The sequence below is a fragment of the Delphinus delphis genome, chromosome 3 (genome assembly GCF_949987515.2).
Source record: "Delphinus delphis chromosome 3, mDelDel1.2, whole genome shotgun sequence".
NCBI classification, from domain to species: domain Eukaryota; kingdom Metazoa; phylum Chordata; class Mammalia; order Artiodactyla; family Delphinidae; genus Delphinus; species Delphinus delphis.
The window spans coordinates 168,639,048-168,650,627 of NC_082685.1; the positions used below are offsets into that span (position 1 = coordinate 168,639,048).

Genomic DNA, 11,580 nt, shown 5'->3' on the forward strand with positions numbered 1-11,580 from the left:
TATTCCACCCGTTTTGATAGGCTAATGATGGCCCATTGTGCGTGTCCACTGTATATACCTGCACCTTGCCCAGCTCCTACACTTCTGTCTTCCTTTTTCCACATAGATAGTCACATCATTTAAAATGCAGACAATCTGACTCTTCCTTATTAGCACTCACAGCTCCTACTCTTCGTGTCTGCCTGGCTGCACGGCTTAGGGTCTCCAGCACACACAGAAGGGATGGAACGAAAAGCAGGCTTGCCTTGTTTCTGACAGTAATGATTATGCTCTTAGGGTTTCACCTTTCTCAAGTTCAAAATGTTTTTTTCTATTATTACCTCACCAATTTTCTTTTTTAAATGAGGAATGGGTACTGAATTGAGATGATCCTATCATTTTCCTCTTAACCAGTTGTTGTGGTATTCCTGAGATAAATCCTTAAGTCGTAACTTGTCCATATTCTAAATTACTAATAGATTTGAGTTCTTAAGATTTTATTTAGTACTTTTGTAGCTTTATTCCTAAGTAACAGATTTCTGAGTCTTGAAGATATGTATGCATGTTATTCTTAATTGATCTTGGTACAGGGTTATGCTAGTCTAAGAGAATGAAACGGGAAGCATTCTACATTTTTTAAGTTCTAAAACCAAACAATAATAAAGACATCAGTTTTTCACTTCAGGCTTGCTCACCTGCAAGCCACCTAGATCTTCCATGGTGTTGGATATTTAACTATTTTTAAAATTTTCTTCTGGGTTATTTTTCTGTTCAGGATTGCAACAACTAGTCCATGTCAATTTGAGTATGTTTTCCTACAAAATGGTCCATTTTATGAACATGATAAAATCTGAATATAAATTTGTAAATTAAAAATAATTCTCCAAATGTATTTTTAAAGCTTTCTCAGTCCTGGTGCGAGTCGGGTTTTGTTTCTTCCTTTCTTGATCAGATATGCCAAAGAGCTGTCACTTTCATGAGCATTGCAAAGACCCAGTTATTAGTTTTAATGGTCCCAAATCAAATGCCTTGTTTCCTATTTCATTAATTTATGTTTCCCTCTTCATCAATTCCTTCCTTCTATTTTCCTTAGGTTTCTGCTGTATTTTCCTACCTTCTTAGTCATTCATTTTCTGTAATCCTTGCTTCATTTTCTGTAATTCTTGCTTTCTAACAATCGCTTAAGACCACAAACCACTCACTGAATGCTATATTGACTATATCTCAAAGATTTTAATAAATACTGCCCTGCTTTTGTTTATTTCCAAAACAGATTAGTATTTCAGTTTTTATTTTTTCTGTTATCCAAGAGGGGTTTGTATTTATTATGTGTGTTCAGTTATCAGTTTTTCAGGGCGGAGGTAGGAGAGATTTTTATTAATATCCTATGAAATATCAGTATCTTCATATCTCCTATTATATCGTAGCTTTTAGTTGTCTAGTAAATAGTCAGCTTTTATATATGTTTGAAAAAGTATTTTAAAGAATTCAACGTTTGTGGTTTAAGAGTTATATGTAAATCATCCATCCTGCAATTATGATTCCAATTTATCTCCTATTTAAATTCTTGCTTTTACTCTGTATTTGTGAGAAACACACTGAAGCCTCCCATGAAAACAGATTTGGTTATTCCCCCTAGAATATCCAAGCATTTTACTTGACATAGTTTTATGCTCGAAGGTCATAAGAGCAGTATCTTCTTGATGAATTGTACCTTTAATCAATCTAAATATTTCCTTTTAATCCATGTAAATTCATTTCTAGGTGTGAATTATTTCTTTGTCTTGTATTACTGCTTTCAAGTTAGCATCTGCTTAGCATTTCTTTATCCATCCTCCTATATTCAATCTTTCTGCTTCATTTGATTTTAAATGTATTTCCTTTGAACAAATCAGAGATGGAGATCATACATGAAAATCATGCTCTACAGCTGGGAGGCTTTTCTAATATAAATATTGTATCAGTGTCCTGCTCTGGGAAGTTTCTTTCTATAGAATTTCTTGATCACATTTTCTCCTTACAGCTCTGTTCTCCCCTCTGAGAAGTCCTAGATGACTACTACAACACCTGGCTCTATGCTCCAGAGTCAGGTTTTCCCTAATACCTTTTATTTCCTTATCTTTTTACACCACATTCTCACAGATGTCCACAATTAAATCTCTTGGTTCATTATAGCAATCTTCTATTTGTCCACTCAACAATCCAGTCTTTCGAGTGGGTTTATTTCTACAACGTATTTTTAATATTTGAGAACCCCAACTCAGATTTCACATCAGCAGCCTACGGACAGGTTCTTAGATGTTCTCTAAGGACTCTATTTCAATTGTTATCATTTTCTTCTTGTTCATGAGTTAACACCGTTTCCTCAGGGACTAGTTTCTCTTGAGCTCGGTGCCTTTCTTCCCTGTCACTGCTTTTTCTCAGTGACGTCTCTCACAGCCAGAGTACATTTCTACGGCATCCATTTTTAGTCCTATTCCTCTGGCAATCAATGCAGGTCCTCATCTCATGAACCCACAGGACCCTGTCTTCAGAAGGAGGAAGCAGAGTGAATACGGTTGTGAGGACTTACATGGCATATATACAAATATCTCATTTTCTGGGAACAGGAGGGGCTGTCCTTCAAAGCAGCCATAAGTAACCCAATTTTCTGACATCCACACCCACTCTGGGTCTTCCCATGTCCTAACAAACACTTCAGAGAACTGAACTTTGGGCCACAGCCTGTGGACCATTGCCAGGAACAGTCTCAAAGCCAGAAGGCCACAGGCTTCTCGCCCCTTCGCTGGCCACCTGGCGACTGCCAATGCACTGCCCCTTCTCCCGTGCCCGCTCCTCTGATGTAGGGAAGCACACACTTCTGTGGTGAAAACCTGCTTTTTGAGGGCTGCTGCTTTTCTCTGTAATTTGGGGTTTCATCACCAACTGACACCATCTGCTTTACACCTTCCTCATTAATTTCTAGCACGTTTTAACTATCCTTTTCTTTTTTTCTTAATCTTCTGCCATTTTCATTGGAATTTGAAAGGAAGGCAGACCAACAAAACCCCCAGGCAGTCTTCTCAAAAGTGAAGCCGACCCAGTGCTCTTTCTGCCTAATTTGTAAGGTTTTTCAGAAGTCAGGTATGAACAAAGAAAAGTGTTAAAGATTTACTTAAGAATTAGGTATTAAACCCATTAAGGTCCACAGCTAAATAATCAGCAGATTCCTAAAGACTTCATTTATTTACTTGTTTGGAAAAAATAAACAGTATCCCTTCCCTTACAGTGAGGATAGATTAAAAAAAAAATTATTTGAGAAAGTAACTAGTTCTTTGAAGTTAGAGAATGTATGGCTAGAGAACAACTATGGAAGGGGGTGAGGGATGTGTTTTAAATAGTGAGGCCTGAGAACAGCAGAATCCTAAAAGAAAGAAGGTTAAAGTCCACAGCTGACTGTTAGCTGGGAAAGCCCAGTGCTGCCGAGTCCGGCTTCTCTCAGCAGCACCTATTACTCAAAGTCCCACTTTCCACACCTCAGAAGAGTAGGAAGAAAGGTCAAAAGCACATGGAATTATGCATCAGTGATAGTGATAAACAGACTCAGGGCCCGGGCAACTGCAAAGTATCAACTGTTAGTCTTAAGCCTTGATCTATGGATTTAAAAAAAAAAAAATTAAAGGAAGGAAAAAAAGGTAAAGGAGACTTCTGAAGAGACACTGCATACTTGCACAAAACAGTGTAAGTGGTTTTAATAATCTCCATTTGGAGAAAACATGAGTGACATGAAAATACCATTATTTACTTATTTGCCTTTTTAAATGTATCTCTACCAAAACAGTAGAAGATAGGCAGAGAAGAAATTCATAATCTCTTTTTTACAACTAGGAATGAAAACACAAAGAAGGGAAGTCAATGGTCAAGGGTCAAACAGTAAGTAGAAAAACTGACATGAAACTCCAGCATCCCCACTTCTCATGTTACACCTCCTCATCCATGAGGTAGCAGGCTCAGTGCTGCAACGTGCCGGGGACGCTGGGGACGTCCCTGTCCTGTGAGCACCACTGCACTCCTCTGTGTAACTTCCGGCCTTCCGTAAACCCTTCTGTCTTCCAACAATACACTGCAGGGCTTTGACTCCACAGTTTCCCTGCCTGACTTTAACCATTTTTATATATTTGGCACCTATGAAATCTAATACATTAACTTGATAAATTATAATCTAATGAGGAAAACATACTCATTTATTGAAAAGTGTGGAAAGTATAGCTCTCCCAGTTTTCTTTCCCAAGGAATACTGCTTTTTGACTCTTTCATTCACTATATTATTTTATCAGACAGCAAGGTGGTAACATACACAGATCTAATGAAGACAGGAAATAGGAGATGGCTTCTTCTAACAAAAAACATGTACAAGCCCAGGAATTCCCACAATTATAGGTAAGAGTAACAAGCAACCTCCCAAACCACTAAAAGAAATGCAAAGAGATTGAAACTAAATTTGCAGTATACTTACTTTTATCGATGCTTCCATAAGAATCACTTGAAATTTGTGTTCCAATATGTCTCAACTCTAAAATGTGGGGAAAAAACAGTTAGAAAAGAATACTGTGTGTCAAAATAGAATTCTTAAGTAAGCATTAACTGAATACTCACCCTTTTCATTTTTCTGTTTAGAAAATTCATCAAGCTTTTCCTGTAAAAACAAAACACGAGCAGTGTTTGCAGTGGATAAAGGAGTGCTAGTTCTAGACGGGATGTAAGAGGGGGCGACCCAGGGGCACTGCTGACTGCCCTCAGCTGGGGGCCTCACGTGTGACTCCTCATGACGAGGACCCACGGGGCTTACAGAGGACCCAAGGCGTCCCGGAGGGAAGATCTGAACATGTGTGGGCACTGCTGTTATCTATTACCTGTGTCTTCCTAAATTCCTTTTCAAGTATTTTCTTTTCATTCCTTAGTTGCTTGAAGTCCTGAGTTTGCTTGACAGCAGCCTCTTTATTTAAAGAGTGCAGTGAAGTAAGAGAGAAAAGTAATTTACCACATTTATAATTACCATTAATGAAGTTCTCAAAATAAACTACTGAGAGCTTTCCTCATTTCTTAAAATTTGAAACAAATTCTGTAAAAAGTTACTGTTCTTTCAGTATTCTATCAGAATCACGGATAAATGCAGGAACACTTTTGTTTAAACTATTATCTACAAAACTGAAGAATTGGCATATAGGCCCTAAGACTCCTTTCCAATCCTGAAACAAGCCAACCCCGACCCTTTAGTCAGGCAACAAGCCAACGTACAAGATCTTTAGAGGGAGGGGCCGTGGTCCCCTTGTTCTTCAACAATCAGGAACATTCAAGTTTTAGAGATTTAGAACTGTGATTTTATCAAGCAATAGTTAAGACCATTTTCTTCAGTTGGGGGAAGGGACAATCTTCTCAATGTTTACTATATTTTTACTCCTTCCTGCCTGGAGTTCCCTTGCATCAAGCCAACTCATTCTAAGTCCCTATATCTTTACATAGATCTACTTTTAAGGTATTTTTATAGCTCTCCTGTGGATCTAGAGCAAATTCTTAACTCGAGTTTTTGGTTCTGAATGGTTCAAATATACTATTAAGAACCTGAGCAGTATTGACTTTATCTGAATATGTTCATATACAATTACTATGAAAAGTAAAATCCTATAAACACCACAGTAACAATCCTCTCCTGATTCCTCTAACAAACTTGAGTATTTCTTTACCTGATTATTAGCCCTGTCACTTACTAGAAATATATTTTTGTCACATGGGAAATACACTCTCGCTTCAAAGGAAGTTTGCTGTAAAAGCTTCATATAGTCTCACAGGCATTTTAGATCCCTTTAAAATTTTTCCTTAAATAGACATTATCTCCACACAGTAGCAATAGAAGGTAATACTGAGAAAGAACACAGTGATGTTGTACTTACTGCCACACTCAATGTTTGTGCAACAACCAAATCAGAGGAAAACTTGTTAGCAAAACATTTAGAACCTAAGTCTGAAAAATTGGGCTCAATTAAGGCAAGTTAATGACTGGAAATATATTCAGCAACTTCTATTCAAATTCTCACTTCACACTCGAAATGAAAATAAACTGTTCTTCGACAGACTTGCGGTTGCCAATGGGGGCTGGGGGAGGGATGGAGTGGGAGTTTGGGGTTAACAGATGCAAACTATCATATACAGACTGGATACCAACAAAGTGCTACTGTCTAGCACAGGGAAACCATTCAATATCCTGTAGTAAACCATAATGGAAAAGAATATTAAAAAAAAGAATGTTTATATATGTATAACTGAATCACTCTGTACAGCAGAAATTAACTCAACATTGTAAATCAACTATACTTCAATTAAAAAAAAAAAAAAAACCCATTCTCTGAAGCAGAGGACTACGGGAGTGATGACAGGGCAAAGAGCAGGTCCGTGAGCCCCACAGCTACGAGGGCAGCCCCAGCCCACACTGGAGAGAAAGGAGGAGGGGATCAGGGATGGGCTGGCAGGTCACACTTGTCTCTACTTGATGTTATTTCCACGTCACAACCACCCAATAAGGAGGAGAAAACAGAAGAAAAAATCTCGGATTCAATTCCTAAAAGGGCTCTTAGCTGCCACAGGAGGGCTGAGCAGACTCTCGTGTGGCCCTCTGCCTGCTCAGTGTAGACAGAAGGCCCTGAGCAAACGTGGGGTGCCGGGGGCAGGGGGGTGGTGCGCAGGGACACAGTGGAAATTCCCACTGTAGGGAATCTCACAGAAATCTCTCCATCATGAGTGTGTCACAACCATCCAAATACATCAAGTTTCTCAGTACTAAAAGTAGTATCCTTTTCTACTAACCATTTATTTCGTTAGTAAAAAATGAGAGGGCCCCATGAGATTCAACTTTCAAAATTTAAGTCCGTTTCTTGATCGCTGCTTTTTACAGTAAAAGTATGGGCTGTTATTATTTTGAGTGAACACTTCAAGGATATGCCACATTCCATTTCCATGTCTATCCAGTAACTGAGAGAAGTACAGTATTCAACCTTCTTCCTAACGGTACCCTTAATACACTCATCCAGGGATGCACCATCAAAAACAGGACTCAACTACTTGACCAAGTACTACAGCCTTGTACAGTTACCAATCATTCATACAAAGACAATGACTTCCATTAGCTGGACAAGAGTGCTAATTACCTTCCAGCTTCTTCACCTTGGCTTCTAGTTTCTTCTTCCTGATAATTGTATAAATTAAAATGGTTAAAAAAAATTAACTTCACAATTTGTGATATACATGATTTTTTAAATTATTGAGATTTACATAATAAAGAAAATGTTAGTCACAACAAATATAACACATCAATCATTAAAAATACCAGCAACTGTTTTGAAGGTAAACTTCAGAAAGAACAGTATGCTATTTAGTGTGTAATATATGTAAGATGGATTTTTAAAACTCTGCATTTTTGCGGCATATCGTGCCTGTGTGGCTCATCTCTGAGCCAAGCTGATGCGTCCAGGTGGCATCCTGGCCTCAGTCCAGCACCTGACTAGGTGCGGTTGCTTTCAGGAGCACAGGCAGGCAAGGGCCGTACCACCATCTTACAGGAGGCAGTGGCCATAAAACTGCACTTGTTTTAGGATAGACTTCTGAGGCAGAGAAGGTAGGAAACCCTCTGAGAAAGTCTCTGAATTACTGTGACATCGCATCTACATTAAACTACTGTATGTGTAGCTCACGAGTTTTGTAAACAATGTGAATATAGTATTAAACTTCAAAACAATCAACTGACTTCTTTGGAAGAGCCCCTTTCATTAATGGAACACAGACACCCATTCCAGATGATATCTATTAAAGGAATGGTACAAAGAAGTGAGACGATAATCATGTTTTCTCTACGAAAACAAAATACAGACATACAAGCATGTATGCATATAGACATAAAAACTTTTATGGAGTTCTTTGTGCAGGCCTTTAACATAAGATGGCTTATTTACTCCTATTAATCCTTCCACATAGGTATAATTTCCATTTTACAGATATGGAAACCAAGGTTGTGAGACTAGTTCAAGATCACCCAGTTAATTATGGTCAACATACCCAAAGACAGAGAAAAGAGAAACACTACTGATTTAAGCATTAAACATTTTCAAAGTTGAAAACACTATTTCCACAGTTAATTTCAGAAATACTTACTGAGCATCAGTTTTCAAGCATTCTTCTTTCACACGAGCATATTCCTGATGAGTATCCTGATACAACTTCAGAGAACTCTAAAAAGGAAATAAATGTGTGTGTGTGTGTCTGTGTGTGTGTGTGTGTGTATATATATATATATATGTGTGTATATATATATATATATACACATATATGTATATCTCAACAATTTGAAAGTCACTGACCACCAGTGACAAGGATTTTGACCCTGATAAGCTAAATTATCACCACTTAATAGTATGAAATTAACCAAATGAATACATATGATTAGGCAGGAAACCAAAGTACAATTCATTGAACATTTTAACAGATATAACCAGATCCTAAACAGAGGTAATATGATAAAACAGTCTAATCAAACAGAGCTATAAAACTTAAAATATACTAATTTTAAAATAACCCCAAATCTTCATAATATCGAATAGCTAATATTTTTGTTGCAGCCAATTAAAATTCAACAAAACCTAAAGAAATTTTAGAGGTAATAAATATAAGCTATTATTACTACTATGCAAAAATATAAAATAAAACATTATACTTAATGATAATTGGGGAAAATATGTTAACACCAATATGTATACCCTATGGACACTATGGAATGGGAAAGAAACATACTGAGCCTGATAACACAGTACAATATAATGTGTATAGCTCTTCGGTCGCCAAAGCTCTGAGAGACGGGCTTTATGACCCCTTTTTACAGATGAGGGGTCTGAGGATCCAGACACTGAGTAATTCTTTGAACGTCACAGTGAAAGAGTGACTATTTAGGTTTATTATTCAGCTGTGATTCCAATGTTCATGTTTCCTCTCAGGTATAGCTGATGACATTACTTTGTAGTCAGAGGTAGACAAAATTCAACATCTTGATTGTTTCTGTTTAATTTTCACCGCATAGTTAAATATATAATAATTCCTATAGAAATAGGAAAATCGACCACTGTTTGAGTATGTAAACCTCAGAGAGGTGCATGGCATCCTAAAATGAAACAATCTGAAGACTGGGAGGCACAAATACTATCAGACCGAGGAGTCAGCAATCATTCTGGCTTGGCTACGACTTGCCTAATGCTAACCACCTAACTTCACTGGCTTCAGAGTTTATTTTAATTTGTAAAAGCCATGAATTCTCTTCTAAGGCTCCAATAAAAAAAATTTATATTAAAAGTAAGTTTATAGCATCTAAAATAGTTTTACTTAGTGCAACTGGGTTTTGAAATGGAAAACATAATTTCTGTAATTTAAGTTTGAACTTTTGCAGGTTACTTTACACTTACAGCAAGAAAAATGGAAAAGGCAAGCAATGCAGGGCACATAAAGTCATAAAAATTCATAGCTAAAAAGGTTCCTCTACTGAACCTCTCAAAAAGCATAAGCAACTAATACAGTATTACATTAATTACTAATAATTACTGTAAGAACCAAGCCATCAATCTACTAATTCAATGTTCTCTAAGTATAGCAATACACTTAAGAGTCTTGACTATCATTTATGTCCTTTGTTAAGGCATAAAATGTCCCCTTATCCCAATTATAGTAAATAAGTAGATCTTAATTTACTGATGACAACCTTCTGTAGGAAAATTACTTTAGGTACCTTTTTCTCTTCTAGCTCTGCTTTTAAAGATCCCAGTTCTTCCTGACACTTCTGCAGAGGAGAAATTTTTTGAAGCATCTGTTCCACTTGGTTATGCAGAGTAATATTCTCTCTAAAAATGGACAATGCATTAACGTTATTATGCAAAAGTATCTACAGTGAATTATTAAATGTATCTACTGGTTTCAATTTTATTTCTACCTAAAAACAAAGACTCTCTCTTTTTAAATGCATTCTATTTGTACCAAAATGATTTATGTATCACTTTTTATTTCTGACATGAGTCTATTTCTAATAAAAGTACAGCCAAAACCATATGAGAAGCAAGCGCAATAGGCTCTCAATCTGCTGGAGAATACAAAAACACTTGGATGATCTGCCAGGTGATCTGGCTCTTCAATCCTGAGTTCATCACCACTGATTTCAATTCAATGATCGGCAACTGTGTGGTCATTTTATAACCATATTTTGCCTTCTTCTAATTGACAAATGTAATCAGAGTATAAAACATTACTAAATTCTAAGTAAGACTACTTTAAATTGATCAAAATATACAGGATAAACAACCACTTTAAATTATCCAATTCACAGAGACAACAATAACTGATAGCAATAAACTTCATCTCAGCGGCCACAAGATCAGTAAAATTTACTGAAAAATCAAACACTGGGCTGTAATTTAAGACCTCGGTAAGAAATTCATTTGGACAATTTAATAGTAAGGAAAATGTGAATCTTCTTTTATTATAAGCATCAAAGAAACAGTCTACATAATGGGTCAATTCTATGTGGCACTTTGTTGAATCTGTGTAAAAATCTAGTCCGATAAGTGTCTACCCCAAATAGACTAGGAAAACAGGTAGCTAGCTTACCTTCTTGCAAACTGCAGCTGTAAAACTTGTTAAAGAAAACTGTGACAATTTTATCTACTGACGATAAAACAATTTCATCTTGTCTGAAGATAAAACTCACCTTAAAACTCCAATAATCTGTGTTCAGCATACATACAGGCAAAATCATAATTCTTAAAAAACAACAAAGTTCCATCTACAACATATGATAAAGCTTTTTACTGAGTTACTCCTATTAATCATAACATGTGCCATAAGTCAAAATATGTACTTCTATAAATTAAAAAAGATTCTTGATTAACTATACGATTAATATTAAATTCCAAGAATAAAGACAATGCAATAAGCAACTAATGAAAACTACCTTGAATCCTGTATGTATCAGAATACCCAAACATCCTGTCCTTCTTTTCTCAGAGTCCAGAGCTCAACTCCAGCAAATAAGAGTTACATACTTACTAAAACCATGTATATATGTGTGTATATATATATTTAATGAATATAAATATTGAATGAATTATATATATATATATATATATATATATATATATATGTATTTAACGAGCAATGAGAAAAGAAATACAGGGAGAACATAAAATCTGGAAAACCTTTCACTTTTTCAGTCTGCGCAATTTGGTAACTTCATTTCCCATCATGCTGCCAGTAAAATGTTCTAAGACAGCAAAAAGTCATTCCTTTAAGTTTCACCACCTGTCAAATCCTACTCTCATATCACAATATAGAAAGGTCTGTTGGTCACAACACATCTGTACCCTCCTCTATTAGAATGTAAACTTCTGAAGATTAAGGAGTTTCACCCTAAATTACTGCAGTCTTTGCAAGAAAGAAAAATTCAAAAAATATCTGATGAAATAAAATATACTCTCTGCCCTGTACAAAGAGGAACTAATAAACAACAAAACAGTCAGAATTACACAAAAGAGTAAAGAA

At 36.3% G+C, this 11,580-nt stretch overlaps 1 protein-coding gene across 2 annotated transcripts in view; it reads right to left on the reverse strand.

Moving 5' to 3' along the window:
* The window catches only part of ICE1 (interactor of little elongation complex ELL subunit 1), a 58,784-nt gene that overhangs the window by 31,834 nt on the left and 15,370 nt on the right, over nucleotides 1-11,580 (reverse strand). Inside the window, exons 4-10 of one of the 2 annotated variants that reach the window (XM_060009687.1) lie at nucleotides 10,651-10,669; nucleotides 9,779-9,890; nucleotides 8,161-8,237; nucleotides 7,161-7,198; nucleotides 4,872-4,954; nucleotides 4,615-4,654; nucleotides 4,475-4,531 (exon numbers count right to left, since the gene is read on the reverse strand). In XM_060009687.1, the coding sequence (XP_059865670.1) occupies nucleotides 4,475-4,531; nucleotides 4,615-4,654; nucleotides 4,872-4,954; nucleotides 7,161-7,198; nucleotides 8,161-8,237; nucleotides 9,779-9,890; nucleotides 10,651-10,669 (426 nt within the window). Of the gene's footprint in view, nucleotides 1-4,474; nucleotides 4,532-4,614; nucleotides 4,655-4,871; nucleotides 4,955-7,160; nucleotides 7,199-8,160; nucleotides 8,238-9,778; nucleotides 9,891-10,650; nucleotides 10,670-10,750; nucleotides 10,826-11,580 lie in introns of both variants that reach the window. The other variant, XM_060009686.2, reaches the window with a different exon arrangement.